This window comes from Diceros bicornis, chromosome 23 (assembly GCF_020826845.1).
Source record: "Diceros bicornis minor isolate mBicDic1 chromosome 23, mDicBic1.mat.cur, whole genome shotgun sequence".
NCBI lineage: Eukaryota > Metazoa > Chordata > Mammalia > Perissodactyla > Rhinocerotidae > Diceros > Diceros bicornis.
In genome coordinates this window covers 25565144-25585480 of record NC_080762.1, presented here as the reverse complement: position 1 = coordinate 25585480, position 20337 = coordinate 25565144, and the positions used below count along the sequence as shown (strand labels likewise).

Genomic DNA, 20337 nt, shown 5'->3' with positions numbered 1-20337 from the left:
CGATGTCAGTGGAGTGGGGGTGGGAGTAAATGGACTTAGTCACAAGGTTTCTACAATGTTACGTGGAATAATACTGACTCTATGTAAAGTGTGAAAAGCTAAGGATGTATATGTAATTTGAGAGCAACCACTAAAAAATACTAGAGCTATAACTAAAAAGCCAATAGATAATTAAAATGGATTTCTGAAATAATCCAAATAATAAATAATAATTGTTCAAATAATCCCAGAGAAGGTTGGAAAGGGGAAACAGAAAACAGAGGGGACAAACAGAAAGCAAATAAAATTCACAGTTTCAGAGAAATAGGACTAGATTTGGGGTAAGTTGTCTTACAACTTTCTATCAGTAGGGGAAGTTGGGAGAAGGCTACATCTGGAGAGTGATGGATGCTTACAATTAGGGAAGAAATGAGAGAGGAGGAAATGAGAGAGGAGGAAATGAGAGAGGAGGAAATGAAGACACGGAAGGAGGAGAAGTAAAAGACCTGTCAGAGTTCCAAGGCCCTTCCCAATACAGATGCACGTTACTAAGACCCTAGATTACACCGGGGAGTGAGGTTGCTTCTAATTCTGGATTTTGAGATACTATTCTGAACTGTATGGTTTTCAATGTGTTGAAACTCAATCCCCAATCTGCACACCCCATGCCCACTTCTGCTTGCTGTTCCATCCCCAAAAGCCCTCTGCACATAGACCTTTGGGCCTATACACTCTGCCTTCTCCCTAGAAGGCGTCAGGGATGGTCTTGGCCTGGTGTTTCGCCTTGAACCTTGTTTCAACCTCATCTGAACCCTGACTTTGGCATCCCCTCAGTACGTAGGGCATGTATCTCTGTTAACTATTCACCTGGGCATAGTTTCTCACAATCCTGCTTACTTGCTGCCCTGACTCCCTGTCCTGGCTCTTCCTGGCTTTCTCCTGCCTGTGGCTACCAAACACTTGATAGAAGAGACCCAGGCACCAGAGAAGGAGCCAGTGGATAGGAAGAGAGCCAAGATTCTGGAGAGAGCAGTAGGAGTAGAAGTGAGGCCTCTGAGGAATTGGAAAGTATACCAGGAAAATCTCTACATGATGGAGTTGGCGTACAGAATATTCTTCAGTCACATCAGGAGACTGAAATTCCACAAGATGGCGATATTTTCCTATGGAATTAATTCAAGTGGTCACCTTGAGACTGAAGTGATTTCTAACGTTCAAATGTTTTATTTGCTGCTAAAAAGTCAGACAGTAAAGGCAATGATTTTTGTTAAGGATGAGAAGAAAAACCAGGGAAGGGCTTTATCTGCATATGGTTCCCCAGTTAGTTGTAAAAAGGTGAGTCATGGAGCTGCATCTTCTGCACAAAGAGGCAAATAATGAGAAGACCCCTGGTTCTGTTCATGAGAGCAAGCTCCAGGGTCCATATGGAGTCAGGATGGATTCGACTGAGGGTGTCACATTAACTGATTATGATAATCACACTAAGTGATCCTTGAGATGCTACATTTTGTTTGCTCTTTCTTTGTCTGAGGCAGTAGCAGACACATTTTATAAAATTCCCAAAAAGGAGTAGAAAAAAATCAATACACAGTTTTAATCTTTAATTCATCAAAAATCTCAGGAATTGTCTTCCAAAAGTCAGTTTGTATAAATTAATGTGTGGGATATATAGCCAATTTTATAAAAGTTGAAGTCTCAAACAAAATCCTATTTAATTTATAAGATAAAATATTGAGTCTTTGAATGAAAAGCAGTAAGAAATCTCACCATTCTAAGGTTAACAAATGGAAAAATTATAAACTAATTTATATATAATTACTATTTATATATAATTTGGTTTATGGCTGATTCTCCAGTGTCTGAAATAGTATCAGGTGTGCAGTGAGTGCTCAGTTAAGGTTTGCTGACTGACTGACTGAATGAATGAAGATCAAATAAAATAATGAAGAGGAAGCTTCTTGTTCCTCAGTGGTACCATAACTTTCTCATTTTAATGGTTTTAGGTCTACTTTTGGTTGTAAATCCTTTGTTTGGACAAAGAAACAATTGTGCTGGTCCCTCTTCTGCAATGTTTTGACCCACAGTTACAGTTGCTTTGTGTCAGCAGTCCTCTGTACATATGTATCCAAACCAGGGGATACATGGTTGCACGTGTAGCAAGCTGTATTTTCTGTTATTCCTCTTTGCTCCTTCCTCATGTCGGGTTGAACCTTTTTATACAGATGAAGATCAGATTACGGGAGGGTCAGCATTGAAAAGATGTTACAAGGATGCCTTAAACCAGAAGAAACGGAAGCAGGCAGGGGCTATCCTATCGTTTGCCTTGGTTACAAGGTTTACTTTAAGCTGACCTATAAATACGAGCCTCAGGTCCTTTATAGAACTAGCTCGTCTAGTCACATCTCCTCTTCAATTTCTGCACCCGTGAGTTGCTTGGCTGTAGCATTTGGGTCAGCTAGGTCAACTTGGGAATAGCTCCTCTCTAAACAAAACAAAATCCACGAACTTCAAGGTTCATCTTTTTCAAAAAACCAGCAGATGAAGAGAAGGAGCCACACGGAGCATCTTGCCCAGTATATGACTCTGAGAGTTCACAGCCTCTGCCCCATTTCATGCTTGATCTTGAGATCATCTCTATTTTAATTCCAGCATGACTTCACAGGCTTTGTCTAGACCTCATTCCCAGGCTCCCAGCCTGTCTTCTTGAGGCATGGGCTGAAGTGTGAAAAGTAAAAATGAAAATCCAACAGAAGCATAGTTTAATGTAGTATTATATTTCGTATTAGATTATTTGAACATCTTTAGTGGTTTCTTTCCTTTAAAAATGTTCATTTTTTTCTGATTGTAAAAATAATAAAAGGTCATTGTAAACACTTATGGAATACCAAAAAGTATAAAGAAAATGAAAAGGATATATAATCTCACTACTTGTACATAAACTCTGTGTATTTCTTTCAAGGCTTTTTTTCTATGCATCTTTTTATTTTACACTGTTGAGATTATATTTATAGGTGTCTTGTTTTTTCAAAAAAAAAATGATTTTATTTACTTACCACCCCTTTCCTTTTTTTCTCCCTCTCTGCTATAAGTTCAGCCCTTCTTTTAGAAATCATATCATCCTGTTAAAGAAAGAGACATTTAAAAATTTTAATGGATAATGATAAAATTACTTTCTATGTATTAATATTTTTGTTTCCCAAAGTGGGAATAACATTTGGACGGAATGATGGTGAACTTTCTAGAAAAGTACGTGATGGTGGTAATTATGTTGCTTACATCTTTGTACCTCTGGACCTCTTGATCAGCTATTTCCCTCCAAAGGGATAAAGGGCACTTGGGGTCAGTCACTCTTTCTACAAACTTTAGAACTCCTTTTCAAAATTTATTACTTATTTATTTGCTTTTGGTGGAGAGGTGGATTTCATGGAGAAATAGGAAAATACTTGGAGGCAATTTGTCAAAAATGTTTGAGAATCTTTTATCATACTATTAAAATGTAATAGCCTAAAAAACTCTAAAAATACATGTATATATATGTAAGGAAAGTGTATGTACTTTGGATATGTTCACAGACATGGTGGATGGGTAGTCCTCCAGGCTTTCTAGAGGCCTCCAAATCTATTGCAATGGATCCTTTGATACGGCCCCAAGGTTTGCATGAAAACTAATCAGCATCCCTTGGGTTTTGGGGCTCATTGGCTCAGGACTCTCTAAATTGCAGTCCCCTTAAATCCTGGGAGATCAGAGTGGTACCTGCAGACATACCCTGGGGACTCTGGTCTAGGCAAGCAGGACCCTGATTCTTTTATCTGGCAATTATTCAGTATATATTCAAGAGAATTTATGTTTTGTTGATATTCAAGTAATGCTTGTAGACAGAATCAGAAAACTGAATGGAACGAATTCACTTAGGTTTTGAGCCCCCAGAGTTCTGCAGCTCTTTAGAGGGTAAGAGTTTACAAAAACTCTTATTATTTCCTTTTTTCAAACCAGAGTTCACCATAGGTGCTTTAACTGTAGAGATGTGAAAACAGTCTTCTTTGTGTTTTCATAACATACATAGAGACCACTGTACACACCACAAAAAAATGCAAATTAACATACAATAACACACATACATATTCTGAGTCTATATTTCCTCTAGTCTTCTCACTAAAATAAATAGCGGTCAGGGAAGTTTAACTTATTATTGTATGTCTGCCAGATGCCATCACTGTTCTGAGCACTGCAATATATACAGTCTTTCATTTTCTGCTCAAAACATACTGCAAGGGAGACAGTATTATCCTACTGTAAAGGCGAATTAACAAAATCAGAGAGTTTAACTCAGGTAATGCCACATAGCTGGTGTGAGGATGGTGTCAGAAATTCCCAGATAAAGGAACAGAAAAGCATATGGCATGTTGGGTGCTGCAGAGGAGGGCTTGTATTTGTTCCAACTGAGAAACGAAGTTAGAGGGTTTGGAACAAGATTGGGAGAGCTTTAAATGTCAGACTAAGGGGTTCAGACCTTAATGGGGGTGGCTTGATCCAAACAGAGTTTTAGGAAGATCAGCCTGGAGGTGGCTGGAAGAATGGCCTGGAGGGCCCGGATATGAAGCCAGGAAGGACGATTAGGAGGTCATTGTAGGAGTGCTGGGTGTGAGCTGAGAAGGATCTGAACCAGGGCAGAGTGGTGGGTGTGAAAAGGAGGAGGAAATGCATGAGGTTAAAAACTAGCTCCTGAAACCTGCTCTTTCCTGTTCCATATCCCTAAAATTCTCTGATCATGTGATGTCTAGGATGGAGCTTCATTGCCCTAGAGCCGCTCTGTCCAATACGGCAGCTACTAGCCACTTAAATAAAATTAAACATTTGATTTCTCAGCCTCACTAACCCCATTTCAAGTGCTCAATAGCCACGTGTGGCTAATGGCTGCTGTATTGGACAGTGAAGATACAGAACATTTCCATCCTCACAGAGAGTCCTGTAACAGTGCTGGTCTAGACATGCCAAGTCCCACAGTGAGGTAATATGCCAATGTGCTCTGGTGTGCCCTCTACTTTCTTTCTTTCTTTCCATTCTCATGCTTACAGTGCCTCCTGCCTGGCAGACACTTTGGTCCATTTTCTTCAGAGAGATCAGGCAGCAGAAAAGGGAAGAATGTCAACAAGAACGGTGTGAAGAAGGGCATCTTCCCATATCTCTCCTTATTCCCATAGTTCTTGGATAACTGAGAGCTTGGCTTGCCTTGATTTTGCGTGGGACAGGGATGGCCTGGGACATGCAATTTTAGTGTGGTGGAGTAGAGGGACGGATGGCAGTGCCATTGAAGGGGTTTCTGTGGGCTAACCCCAAGATGAAAACAATTTGACAACTGTGTCTGAGCAATGGAAGAAGAACTTCATGGGTTTAACACTTTGGCTGCCTATAATCTAATGAACGTCAAGTTGTGAGAATGTATTAAATCATTTAAGTTACAGTATCTCAGAATTGGAATTAACTGATTAGCTCTGCGACTCTACAGAGAGCTTTCTTCTGTACTATCCCTGCCAAACGTCCACTCAGTCTATGCTTATCTGTTGACAAGTGGCTCACTGCCTTCAATCTTGGTTCTTTTTGGAAAGTCTTACTAATAATGAAATACATCTTCCTGTACCTTCCTCCTACCAGCGGCAGTACCTTCCCTTGTGGCCACATGGAACAACTACAAGCTCTCTTCAGCATGAAAGCCCCTCAGATAATTTAACACTGCTCTTACGTCCCATCTTGGTCTTCCTAGTGCCACATTTGAAAGCCCCATTTTTTCTACCCCAGCCCAGATCTATAGATTTGCCCTTTCAAGACATGTCATGTAAACAGAAGGAATCATAGAGTATGTACTATTTTTTTTTCTGCCTGACTGCTTTCACTCAGCATAGTGATTTTGATATTCATCCATGTTGTAGGATATATCAATAGTTCATTCCTTTCTAGTACCAAGTACTATTCCATTATATGGATATACCACTTATTTATTTATTTATCCAGCTTTATATAATTGTCAGATATTTAAAGTGTACATTGTGATGATTTGGTATACATATACATTGTGAAACGATGCCTTTCATTTGGTTAAATAACACACCCATCACCTCACTCATTTATTTATTTATTTATGACAACATTTACGTTTTACTTTTAGCAAATTTCAATTATATGATAAGGTGTTATCAACTTAATGTATAACTACGTTATACATTAGATCCTTAGGCCCTATTCATTTTACACCTGACAGTTGGTATCCTTTTACCAACCTCTCCCTATTTCCCCCACTCCCCAGCCCTTGGCAACCACTTTTCTACTCTCTGTTTCTAAGAGTTTGACTTTTTTTTTAGATTCTACAATTAAGTAATACCGTGCAGTGTTTGTCTTTCTCTATCTGGCTTATTTCACTTAGCATAATGCCCTCAAGGTTCATCCCTGTTGTTGCAAATGCAGGATTTCCTTCTCTCTCATGGCTGAATAATATTCCACTGCATATATATACACCACATCTTCTTTATCCATTCATTTGTTGACAGACACTTATGTTGTCTCCAGATTTTGGCTATTGTGAATAATGCTGCAACGAACATGGGAGTGCAGACGTTTCTTTAATATTCTGTTTTCATTTCCTTCGGATACATACCCAGAACTGGGATTGCTGGATCATATGGTAGTTCTCTATTTAATTTTTTGAGGAGCCTTCATACCGTTTTCCATAGTGGCTGCACCAATTTACATTCCTACCCACAGTGCACAAGGGTTCACTTTCTCTACACGTACCTTGCCAATGCTTGTTATCTCTTTTTTGTTTTTGATGACAGCCATTCTAACAGGTGTATGGTGATATTTCATTGTGGTTTTGATTTGCATTTCTCTGATGATTAGTGATGTTGAACACCTTTTCATATACCTGGTGGCCATTTGTATGTCTTCTTTGGAAAAATGTCTGTTTAGTTCATCTGCCCATTTTTTAATTGGATTGTTTGTTTTTTTGATATTGGTTTATGTGAGTTCTTCATATATTTTGGATTTTAACCCCTTATCAGATATACCATTTACAAATATTTTCTCCCATTCCCTAGGTGGCCTTTTAATTTTGCTGATGGTTTCCTTTGCGGTGCAGAAGGTTTCTAGTTTGATGTAGTCCCACTTGTTTATTTTTCCTTTTGGTGTCAAATCCAAAAAAAATCATTGGCAACACCAATGTCAAAGAGTTTGCCCTCTATATTTTCTTCTAGGAGTTTTATGGTTTCAGGTCTTATGTTCAAGTCTTTAATACATTTTGAGTTGATTTTTGTGTATGGTGTAAGATTGTGGTCCAGTTTCATTCTTTTGCATGTGGCTATCCAGTTTTCCCAACACCATTTATTAGAGAGACCATTCTTTCCCCATTGTATATTCTTGGCTCCTCTGTAGTAAATTAACTGATGATATATGTGTGGGATTGTTTCTAGGCTCTCAATTCTGTTCCATTGATCTATATGCCTAATCTGCTATTGAACCCCTCTATTGAATTTTTCAGTTCAGTTATCGTATTCTTCAGCTCTGTGATTTGTGTTTGGTACTTTCTTATATTTTCTATCTGTTTGTTGAAATTCTCCCTTTGTTCATGCATTGTTCTCCTAACCCTGGTGAACATCTTTATGACCATTATTTTGAACTCTTTATCAAGTGAATCACTTATTCTGCTTTAGTAGGGTCTGTTTCTGAAGTTTTATCTTGTTCTTTTGTTTGGAACATATTCCTTTTTTTCTTCATTTTCCTTGACTCTCTGTGTTGGTTTCTGCCCATCAGATAAAACAGCCACTTCTCTCAGCCTTGATGGAGTGGTCTTGTGTAGATGAACCTTATCAGTCAGCCTGACCCAAGCTCTTGGCTGTCTCAAACCTCCGTGATTGTTTAAGCCACCTTCTTTGTTCTTAGTGGCTCCCAGTATTTGAGGGTGTGTCACGACCCATCAGTGTCCCAGTGAGGAGGATGGCAGTCAGCACAGGCTGATTAGAAGCTGGACCCTCAGGCAGCAGCTATTTTGATGTGAGTGATGTAGGTATTTTCTCATTTGCCTAATGTATAGGAGTCACTCGGTTAGTCTCTAGATATCTTGCAGAGAGAATTGCTTCGTGTGTAGCTGTAGATTCAGTGTGCCCACGGGAGAAGGTGAGTTCAGGAGGCTCCTCTGTTGCCATCTTGGGCTGGAACCCAGGGCACCTTATCTGGATGTCTACCACACTTTGTTTATCCATACATCAGTTGGTGGACATTGGGTTGTTTCCACTTTTTGGCTATTATGAATTATGCTATTATGAACATTCATATACAATTTTTTTTGTGGATGTGTTTTCATTTCTGTTAGATTCCTAGGAGTGGAATTTCTGGGTTCCTTGTGACACTTTTGAACATTTTATGGAATACTCCTCAGATTACAGTTTTAGAAAAGATGTTCTAAGCTAATATCAGGATCTGTTTCACTGCAGGCTAACATGGCCTTGATGGATGGTGTCATCACTCCAGGAGCTGGGGAAAAACCCACTGAAAATTAATTTTAATTCTTTGTGTTTCAAGGGCTACTCCACTTGCTGCCTCTTCCGCTTTGCTCTTGGCTCTGTTTAGGGAGACTTTGGTGCTACCATTATCTTTAATTTTATTTGGAGAAAGAAGCATTAACACATTGATAATCACACAGGCCTCAAATAATTCTTAACTCTTTAATTACAAATAGTCTTAATATTTGATGAAAAGTGTTTTCATATTGACTGTGATACTAAAACCAGGAAACTACATTTTTGTAAAGACCAGTTTATAAATTGAATAGATGCTGAACAAATTTACTCCCATACTTTTGTACTGGATACATACCTTGATTTTTGCCTTCATTTCTTTGATGAGTTTTTTCCTTTCCAATTTCTTCTTTTGTTTCAGGTTCCACTTTTCAATTTGGGAAGGAAGGAGGCGATCAGAAATATCTTGATCCTCAACTTGTAAAAAAACAGCAGCATCTGGGAAAAATCCACGTTCCCCCAGAAACTCGGCCTCATCAGGATATCGTGGGAAACCATCTAATACAAAACCTGTGGAACTGGGTGGCAATTTCATAATTGACTTTTTTACTTAAAACATTACATTATAAATATTGATTTAAAAATGAAAAAAGCATTGATAAATCTCAACTTTATATAAGATGTGCAATGACTAGTTTAAAAAGTTTATTGTAGTATCTTTTATTTCTTTTAATATTTCTACTTGTGTAAACATGGTGTTTCTTCTCCCAAATATACTGAATTGGATTAAAATTATAATGTTTTCTACTTATATTTATAGTATAGATAAGTTCTCTTTAATTATAAATAGTCTTAATACTGGATGAAAAATTAAGAGAAAATAAGTTCTCTGCCTGGGAGGAATGTGCAGCCTAACGAATGAGTCACTCTTTATGTAGAGTACGCTTGGCCAGCTCACATTTAGTGGGAATCTTCACCTTTTAGTAGTTTTTCTTCTAATGATGCTTCCTTTCACGAGACAATTCATACCCTCTTCCTTGGGTCCCCTTGTAACCAATGACAATTATTAATGTATGTATCCTGGCTCATATGTGTAAGATGATTATATTCAAATAGGATTGTCAAACTTGCCCAAGTATGATGAAGCTTGAAGGATCATGAAAATAACTGGCATGTCAACACATTTTCATTATGGAGCGTTATAAAACAATCAGGCTTTTGAGAACTTGGCTCTGTTTAGTTGAGAAAGTCAAAATTGGTCCCCTTTTGGATGAGAGTTTATCTTGTTTATCTAAAATTTGGTTTGTTTTAAATATTTACATTTAAATATATGTTTTCTTCTTAACATGAACAAGATTTTCATGAACATTTGACAGTTTCAGTCCTTAACTGACATTTAAAGATGTTTCCTAACTTAATAAGTAGGAAAATTTCCCTGTATTGGCCATAAGATATGTATCTTGGGCCGGCCCCGTGGCTTAGCTGTTAAGTGTGCGCTCGGCTACTGGCGGCTCAAGTTCGGATCCCGGGCGCGCCCCGACGTACCACTTCTCCAGCCATGCTGAGGCCGCGTCCCACATACAGCAACTAGAAGGATGTGCAACTATGACATACAACTATCTACTGGGGCTTTGGGGAGAAAAAGAGGGAAAAAAAGGAGGAGGATTGGCAATAGATGTTAGCTCAGAGCTGGTCTTCCTCAGCAAAAAGAGGAGGATTAGCATGGATGTTAGCTCAGGGCTGATCTTCCTCACACACACACAAAAAAAGATACGTATCCTTTTCCTTAGAGATGCCTTCAACGTAGTCTCTTCTGTGAGGAACAATTTCATTCCTTTGGTTTCAGCCGTCATTTCTTTGTCAATGACTTCTACCTCTACACACAACCTCTCTTTTCAGTTTTGACTCAGAATTTTCAAAAAGTGGCTTAGTTTCTCCCTCTGAGTGTCCTTCAGGAATTATATATCATACTGTCAGAAATCAGACCATTGTTACCCTTCCACTCTGCTCTTCCTTCTGACTCACGAGTATTCAGGTGCCAAACTTCAGAGACATTTGGACTTCTCCCTCAATTCCCTCTGGCTTCTCACATATAATAGCCAAGTCCTGGCATGCCGTCTTCTGTACTCACATTTCCATGTCTACCGTTACACCTTAGTTCGGGCCCTTATTATATTTCTCCAGGACTAATGTAATAGCCTTTAAAAAATGTATTGATTTTTTCCTGATTATAAAAGCAACAAATCTCACCACAGAAAAATTGGAAAATAAGAGAAAAGCAAAAAAAGACAAAATTATCCGTAATCTTATACCCCAGAGGATACTGACATTTTGTTTTGTTCATTTCCAGTTTGCTCTTCATATGTCCATCTCTCTATCATATTATAAATAATTTTGTATTTACTTTTTAAAACATTATATAATAACATTTCTCATGCTATTACAAATTCTTCATTATAATACATTTTAATGGCTGCATAACATTCAGCTATTTTATTTAGGCTTTTACAATTTCACTTTTTACTTTTAATTCTTCAATCCATAAGCTTATTTTTTTTAATGTATGGTGTGAGGTCAGGAGCTAAATTAATGAAGAACAACCCATATGCTGCAGGCAACCTGCCTATGTTTACTACAACTATTGATCTAATTGAGGGAAGAGAAAATTAAACTTAAAGTTGATGACTAATAATCCCCATCACTCATTTAGGCCGGGGACTAAGTGAAAGAGAGTGCCCGGAGGAGCACTGGGAATGGCTGATTATTTGGATTCTCTATGATATAGTTTCCTTATCTCCAAAATGAGATAATAAAATTTTCTGTCCCATAGGGTAGTTGTAAGGATTAAGTAAATTGACATGAATAAAATAGAGTAGAACAGTACCTGGCACATAGTAAGTTCCATATAAGTGTTTGCTTTTATCAGTTCGATAAATACAATTTCACTTTCTTCTGGTGGATACTAAGGCAAGAGATTTTGGTTAGGAAATCGAGGTGAAGTTTTAAACTCTGGTGACCTGGAGATTCTTAAATTTGTCCTGCCTGGGGTCAAGCTTGTTCCTGGCTTTTGGTAAAGGGCTAACACTACGGACAGCTACTAAGTGGTCTTAACTGTAATTGTTAAAAGGCTACAAGGAAGAGTCCAGCCCATCATTAGCACACACAGGTTTAGAACATGGTTATTCAACTACACATTAGAATAACCTGTGGAGCTCTCAAAAATACCAATGCCTGGGTCCCAACCTCACACTCCTAGAGATTTTGATTCAATTGTTTTGGGGTGGGGCCCCTGGCATCAGTATTTTAAAAATAATTCCCCAGATGTTTTTATTGTGTAGAATCACCAGTTTACACAACAGTAAAGGAGAAAATTCTTAAATTTATGTTGGATTACATTTTAAACTTTTAAGAATAAAGCAAATAAAAGTCAATAAATCTATAATCCCCTATAAATTAGGATACCGTATTGGTTCCTTAAACCACCACTCAGAAAGAATTGCTTCAAGAATTTCAGGAGGCAATGGCTCATTTTCCACTAGACTTGATCTGATTGCTTCTTCTTCTTCTGTAAATTCTACTTCTGGAGGCTAAAAACAAGAATCATACAACAAAACAAAAATCTAAAACTCCATATTAATAAATATTACTATATTACATAGTTGATTAGGATAAGACTTCTTTTTCTCAGGTCATTTTTTTATACCATTGTTTGTGAACATTTTAAAATCTTGTTTAAATCAATATTTAATACGGTTTTAAATATTAAATTATATCTACTATAGCCTAGAGGAGTTACTAGTGACTAGCATGACTGGTTTTCATACATAGTCTCAAGATATCTGTTTCATCACTTTTTGCTAAAAACTTGTTCAATCTATATCACACACCTATAAGGGTTAACTTATTTTTCTCATCTATCTTATAATTATTCAACCTAGATCCTGATTGAAGGATGGGCTAGCCAGGTAGTCATCTGGAATAGTCTGTACCTGGATCCATTTATGGGGGATCATTGGAAAAGAAAAGGGTCTTGCTATAGGAGAATTGGTTAAAAAGTGAGTTAGAATTAAGAACTTTCTCTTTACAGCCCCAGATAGAAACCACATAAGAGATACATGTAAACTTTCCTCTGGGCATCATTGGAAATTAATATTTTGAGATCTCCACTGGCACTGAGGCAGATTTTTATGATATTTGTTAGAAAACAGAGAATACAATAATGGAAAACCTCACAGTCTAGATCAGACATATGAAATAACATAGTCCCAAATAAATGCTATGCAATAGTCTTGTCGGGGAAAGCTTCTCCGATTTGTATTGGAGTCTTGTAAAACTCAGTATTTTATGTTCTAGATGAGCAATAAGATCTGTATTTAACATATGGGGAGAGTGATTCTTCAATGACTTTTACACGCTAATTTTTTTTCTTCTTAGAAACTTTATAGAGTTTTATACTGCTTATATTCTACTTCCCAAAAGTAATGCCAGTAAGCACAATTATCTGCAAAGAGAGTATTAATATTACTACCGGCTTCTTTGTATTTTCTTCTTCAATGGTAACATTGGCCTGACTTGCAAGCTCTTCAAGTTCTTGTTTTGCAAGTTGTTCTTCCTCAGACTCTTCCTCAAATTCAGGTCCAATTTTCTTTTCAGTTTTGAGCATTAGTTTTTCTTGAAGAAATTCTTCAAACTGAATGTGAAAAATGCCCAATTTTTCTGCCACTTGTCTTCCACAGACAGTTTTGCCAGAGCCATGGGGGCCCAGAAGGCATATTCTTAATGGAGGAGCCTGCCACAGCGGGATGAAAGGTAGGGTAGAAGGAGAGTGAAGAAAAGGAAGGTTTCAGTAATTTAGAAAACATAAGACTTATTAACTGCCCTCCCTGAATTATCACTTCACAAACTCAAGGATATTTTGACAGTAGGATATCAACTAAAATGATACATTGCATCAACAAGGGTCCTCAGGGAGCATCAACAACCATCAGATCATCTTGATAACATGTACCAAAAGGAATTTAATAAAATAATGTTAGTTTTGTTTTTTAGAAAAGTTTTAATTAAAAAAGGATGGAAAGATACTTTCTTAGGGTGATAAAAAAAAATGTCTCTACCAAACAAAAGCCCATTAATAATGAAACACTAGAGGCCCCTTCATTAATTTCTGTAATCTCCACATAGGAGATGAGGAAGCCTGAAGTCAGAGAACCCACAGAGATGCAGTTGTATGGATTGTCCATCAGATGATGAAATTGTCAAGAACAATGGTGAGAGTTGGGATGAAGCAGCAGCTAAATCTTTTGTGCATGTGGGGAAATGACTACGAAATTGGTAAGCGACAGCAAGGAGGAGCCTAAAGGGGCTGGAAGTAATGGGATTGAGAGCAGCAGAGGGAAGCAAAGAGCACAGCCTCATTACCTTCTGTCCTTGTGAAGGAAATGTTCAGAGAAGAGTTTAAAGATGTAGGGAAAAAGTGTACCAGAGAAATACAGAAGAAAGAGGAGTTAGGTAACTCAGGGAATAGGAAAAAAAAATTTTTTTTCAAGAAATTTAAGAGGTTTAAGAAGATAGCAAGTCCAGAAAAGAAGAGAATATTTGAAAAAAGAAATATCAGAGAAATGAAAGAGCTCTTAGAGACTAAAACTATCATTGCTGAAGTAAAAAGTTCAATACTACTATGAAATTCTAGGATTCCCTAGCATGAAAGACATGTGATTTCAGACTAAACACGCACTGTGTCTTCAGTGCAATGAATAAAAAAGATCCTGGACAATTTTAAGAACACAAAGAATGAAAAGAAGCTCTTAAGAGCTTTCAGATATTTAAAAAATAAAGCTTACCTACAAAGGACTTAAAATCAGCCTAGAGACACTGGATGCTGGCACACAATAAAGCAATATCTTTAATATTCTGAAAGGGAATGATTTTCAGCCTAGAATTCTATGCCCATACAAATTATCAAACATACATGAGAACCAAATAATGACATTTTCAGACATGAAGAGAGTTAGTTGAAAATTTGTTTCAGCAAAACAAGGGTTTGAAAAACCTTCAAAAGCAAGAGGAAGACATGATATAAATATTTGTTGATTTTGCCACCCAGCATTTATTCATTCCTCTTCTGTTAACCATATCTGGATTCCCCCCTGGGAGACCACCCTTCATCACTCTCAGTTTATGTGCTTCCAGTGGAATTGATTCCATCGTTAGTTCAAGAATTGGGCATATGACAAGACTTAGGTCAATCGATGCATCACAAAACAAATAATGAAAAGTAGAATGGTGAATAATGAAAATAGAATGGTATAAAATTATGTAGCTGCAGTCTCACACCATACTTTTGGATCACATTTTAAATCCTTCAATGACGAAATTGCTGGAGTAACATCTCACTCATGCACGGGTTAAACCTCTGGCAACTAAAGCTGTCTAGAATTCAGAGTGTATTAAAGTAGCTGGGTAGTGAAGAGAAATGTTGCCGGCAAACCCAGTGTACTTGATGCTTGGCAGAAAAACTGTAAAATCACCATCAAGATTTCAGGCTCTCATCCACATGGATTTGTGTAAAACAAGCCAATAGATCACAAGTGGCAAAATGGACTAAGAGGGAAAAAACAACAACAAAAGAAAAGGCCACAGTCCTTAAATGATTCCCAACACCAGCAGTGCCGCAAGGTTCAACTGTCCATATACTTTAGTAGTCCCCGTGGGCACCATATAAAAATTGAGGTTCAAGAAAATGGCCTAGATTATCCAGAAGAGTTTAAACCGTGTTGCATATGCTATTTAAGAAGGCGTTGGTGTTATTGAAAGTAGTGACAATTTATTGTGATTTATATATTTCGATTTTGTAATCCAGGGAATTAGACTAATAAAATAATTCAGCAGAAACAAAGGATGATATGCCCAAAGATTTCCTAGATACTATATCATATCTGCAATGGCAAAATCACACTATGAAAAATACTGTGAAAAAATGTCTATCAATAAATTGGATGTTTAAATGGTATGTCAAAATGATTAAGCATTATGAGATCTATGTAAAAATATATAAACTTTCATTGATATAATATCAAGTGAAAAAACAGATTATAAATACTATATGCACCGGAAAGAATATATATCCATGTGGGAGAGGATGAGAAAGTAAAACATAAAAATGAAGACTCTTGTCTAAAACCAGTGCAGTTATTGTGTGCACTTTATTTTAGAAAATGAATAAAATATTGCCATAATGTATTCTTTTATTATTGTAGTAAAATATACATAACATAAAATTTACCATTTTAACCATTTTTAAGTGTATAATTCTATGGCATCAAGTACCTTCACAGTATTATGCAACCATCACCACTCTTTCTCTCCAGAACTTTTTCACCATCCCAAAGTGGAACTCTCTACCCATTAAACAATAACCCCATTCTCCCCACGTCCCAGCCCCTAGAAACCACTATTTTATTTTCTGTCCCTGTGAAATTGCTTATTCTGGTACCTTGTATAAGTGGAATCATACAGTATTTGTTCTTTTGTGTCCAGCTTTAATAAATATTTTTTAAAGAATATAGAAAACTGTTCCAATGATGATAAACTAATAATAAAAACCGTCACCGCAAACTTAAGAAAAGACTGATTGTTCTATAGCCATGGTAACAATAGCTATTTGAATCAATTTCAAAATGGTTTAATTGATCAAGGACAACTCACCTCAGCAAACACTCTTGCTACCCAATGAATCAGTGTCAGCCCTCGCTCCTGAGAGTCAACCAATCGGGCAGGGACTTGCCCCTGTAATCATGTCTCTGAGAGTGAACCAGGTCAACTGCAGTCTCCCGAGTATCCCATGTAGGCAGATGATGGCAACCCACTGGAACTCCACCAACCCCTGAATCCTACGTTTCCCCGGAATCCTGTCTCACAATCAGCAGACTGCTCTGCTGGGAGAGACTAACCAGCATAGCTAGTCTTTAATACAGTAAGCAGTAAATTCAGCTGTGTCTTTTTACTTCGGCTAAAAAGACAGATAGTAAGTGTTGGTTTGACACAAGGCATTACTGTAGAAAATCAAAATAGATAATTATTTTATGTTATATTCCAAAAGGTTGTTCTTGGAACTTAGACATATTCTCTATATTGTTATATCAGATAACAATGGGGACTTCATTATTAAGTAAAATGATAGAGGTAATTAATTAGTCCCTAAAAAAGAACCCAGGAGCAATCATTAGGACAGGAATATTGTTTTCACCTTTAACGGTTCTGTATCAGCCACATACTCCTCAGGATGCTCCAAAAACTTTTCTTTGGCCTCAGGACTTGAAAAGTAGTAGATCTTTTCACGATATTTAGCTGCTTCTTCTGTGTTGCCTGGTTGTAGGATAAAGTTTTCTTTGAGAACCACTGGGCAAAAGTGCTTTGTATCTCCCAGATGCCTCCTCTTCTCTTTAATCCTATCTTCATCCTAGAAATATTATTCAAAGTTTGGAGAACATTATTAAAAATTACTTTGAGGCAATACTAATGAGAGATTTAAAAAAAAAATGAATCTGGAATAATATTTAATCCGTAACAATAGACATTTAAAACAATCCACAAAAGGCCAGTCCTTATACTATTATACTTAATTTTAACAATCAGTTTCTCACATCCTTCTAAGTTCATATCCCAAGCTTCTTTATTTTCATAAAGAAAATAAAGCAGCACTGAGAATGAGGCGTCCCCAGACCTCTACAGACAAAGGTGTGATGAAAAACCCCAGACATGCTAGTGTAGCGTCACCATGAGGCCACTTTCTAAAATAAGATTATTCTCAGGAAGTATAAGCTGAGTCAGGGTCACAACTTCTTACTCATTGACAGTGAAATGGGAGATGCCTCAGGATTTGCTTCGTTTCCTACTAAGTGGATATGTAATCAAATAATAATTTGGAAATATTTTAGTTAGTTCAACTGGAAATGTGTAACGTATTTTCATTTGTGATAAATTAAGAAAATACGTGTAAAGTCCCTTAAGGATTCTTGCAATTTACTTAAAGCAGTGGAAATACATTTAAAAAGTAATTTTCTGTGTTATAAAATACATACTCATTGTAAAAATATTCACAACACATCACAACGCATAAAAAGTGAAAATCTCCTCTCACCTTTTTCCTTACAGAACTATATTAACACTTAATGGTTTCACGTGTCCTTCCAGACCCTTTTTTCTAAGTATGTCCTACCAATATACATACAAAAATAGACAAATATTTAGGCACAAATATAGTACTTTTAAAAATACCAACAGAATAAACCTTTACATGATTATTCTACAATATGTCTCTTTTTTCCCCAAAACAAGATATAGTGAACAACTTTCTGAAAAGGTGCAAAAACGAGACTAAGCTATACTTTTCTTGCACCATTCTTCTTCAATTTTTGCATCAGGGTTACACAAGCTTCAAAATGAACTGGGAAGTGTGGATCTTTTTCCATGATGTGGAAGAGTTTAAACAATATAGAAATTATCTAACCAGCAAAGGTCTATTAGAGGGCCGGCCCCATGGCTTAGCAGTTAAGTGCGCACGCTCCGCTACTGGTGGCCAGGGTTCGGATCCCGGGTGCGCACCAATGCACCGCTTCTCCGGCCATGCTGAGGCCGCGTCCCACGTACAGCAACTAGAAGAATGTGCAACTATGACGTACAACTATCTACTGGGGCTTTGGGGAGAAAAAAAAAGGAGGAGGAGTGGCAATAGATGTTAGCTCAGAGCTGGTCTTCCTCAGCAAAAAGAGGAGGATTAGCACGGATGTTAGCTCAGGGCTGATCTTCCTCACAAAAAAAAAAAAAAAGGGTCTATTAGAAATGACCTACAACTCCTCTCTATTATGTTTGTTTGTTCAGCTTTTATCTTTCTTCCCAAGCAGATTTTAGTAATTCATATTTTGAAAATCCTTTTCATGTTGACTTTAAAATTTATTAGTATAAAATTCCTGTAATTTAAAACTCTCTTTTTTTATCGAATTATACACCCATTTCTGTTTCAAACGTCATTTATTTCTGCTTCTTTTTACCTTATTCAACTTGCCAGAAGTTTGTCTATTTTATTGCTCTTGTCAGTGAACCAACTCTTGATTTTTTGAAGTTGGGTCTACTGTTTTCATTTTGTCTTGTTTACCTGTTTCATTAATTTTTGTCTTTAATCTCCTTCTTTCTATTTTCTTTGGGTTTATTTTGTTGGCTTTTTTCCAGGTTCTTGAGTTGAATGCTTAAATAACCTTTCCAGTCTTTCTTGTTTTTCAATAAATGCACTTCAAGTACGGTTGCCAGACTTAGCAAATAAAACGGCAGGCTCCTCAGTTACATTTGAATTTCAGGTAAAAAAATTTTCAGTATGTACCATACATAAGTATGTATCTTATATAAAAAATACTTGTCTTAAATTCAAAGTTTACTGGATATTATGTGTTTTCTTTTTAATCTGGCAACTCTTCTATTTCTGCTACAAAACGAAGCTTTTATATGTGATCTTTTACTTATCATTAATTTTTAAATAGTCTGTAGTTTCACTTTTATTTCTTATTTAACTCACTAGCATTTAGAAAGAAAATATGTGCATATATTTTTTAAATTTCAAAAATTTAAATGGAGGAATGGGGAAGTACTGTCCTTCTGGGGTTAATTTTTTGTTTTATTGCATTGTGATCAGAGAATGTGATCTGTAAGATTTCTACTTTTTATAATTCATTGTGATTTTCTTTGTGAACTATTATGCGAGCATTAAAGAGAATGTTCTGTTCTTTTTTTTTTTTTTTTTGGTGAGGAAGATTGTCCCAGAGCTAACATCTGTGCCAATCTTCTACTATTCTGTATAAGGGACGCTACCACAGCATGGCTTGATGAGCGGTGTGCAGGTCCACACCTGGGATCCAAACTCACAAACCCTGGGCTGCCGAAGTGGAGTGCGAAAACTTAACCACTATGCCACCGTGCTGGCCCGAGAATGTTCATTTTTTATGGGTACAGAGTTCTCTATCGATTAAAGCAAGCTTATTTAGAGTGTTTTTCAAATCTTTATTATCTTATTTATTATTTGCCTGGTGATCTGTCAATTTCTGAGAGATACATTAAAGGATTCCACTGAGATTGTACTGCAGTAGCATCATATTCTCTGTATTTCTAAGATTTTTCTTCATATATATTTGATGCTGCTATTTTATACACAAGAATTTATAATTATACTGTATTATGTAACCTGTAAAAATACTATTGTAATTATACTATCAACATTCATTATTCCTCTTATTAGTATTGACAAAGATTCTTTCCGTGACCAAGCTCTAGCCAGGTTCCTCTGAGCCCTCTTCTCAACTTCACCTATAAGACCTGCATATTGACAGATGAATGGATAAAGAAAATGTGGTATATATATATACAATTCAATATTAGTCAGCCATAAAAAAAGAAGGAAATCCTGCCATTTGTGACAACATAGATGGTCCTTGAGGGCATTATGCTAAGTGAGGTAAGTTAGACAGAGAAAGACAAATGTTGCATGATTTCACTTACATGTGGAATCTAAAAACAAACAAACAAAAAAGCCAAACTCATAGAAACAGAGAAGAGAATGGTACTTGCCAGGGGTCAAGGGGTACAAATTTCCAGTTGTAAGATGAATAAGTTTTGGGGATCTAATGTACAACACAGTGACTACAGTTAACAATAATGTATTATACATTTGAAAGCTGCTAAGAGAGTAGATCTTAAATGTTCTCACCACCAAAAAAATAAAATTGTAATTATGTGAGGTGGTGGATATGTTAACTAACCTTATTGTGGTAATCATTTCATAATATCATCATGTTGCACACCTTAAACT

The 20337-nt window shown here is 36.8% G+C and overlaps 1 protein-coding gene across 1 annotated transcript in view; it reads right to left on the bottom strand.

Moving 5' to 3' along the window:
- AK9 (adenylate kinase 9) overlaps positions 1–20337 on the bottom strand; it is a 115337-nt gene that overhangs the window by 26629 nt on the left and 68371 nt on the right. Inside the window, exons 24-28 of the mRNA XM_058566478.1 lie at positions 16729–16941; positions 13012–13272; positions 11946–12070; positions 8842–9061; positions 3033–3098 (exon numbers count right to left, since the gene is read on the bottom strand). Coding sequence (XP_058422461.1) covers positions 3033–3098; positions 8842–9061; positions 11946–12070; positions 13012–13272; positions 16729–16941 — 885 coding nt within the window. The remainder of the gene's footprint in view (positions 1–3032; positions 3099–8841; positions 9062–11945; positions 12071–13011; positions 13273–16728; positions 16942–20337) is intronic.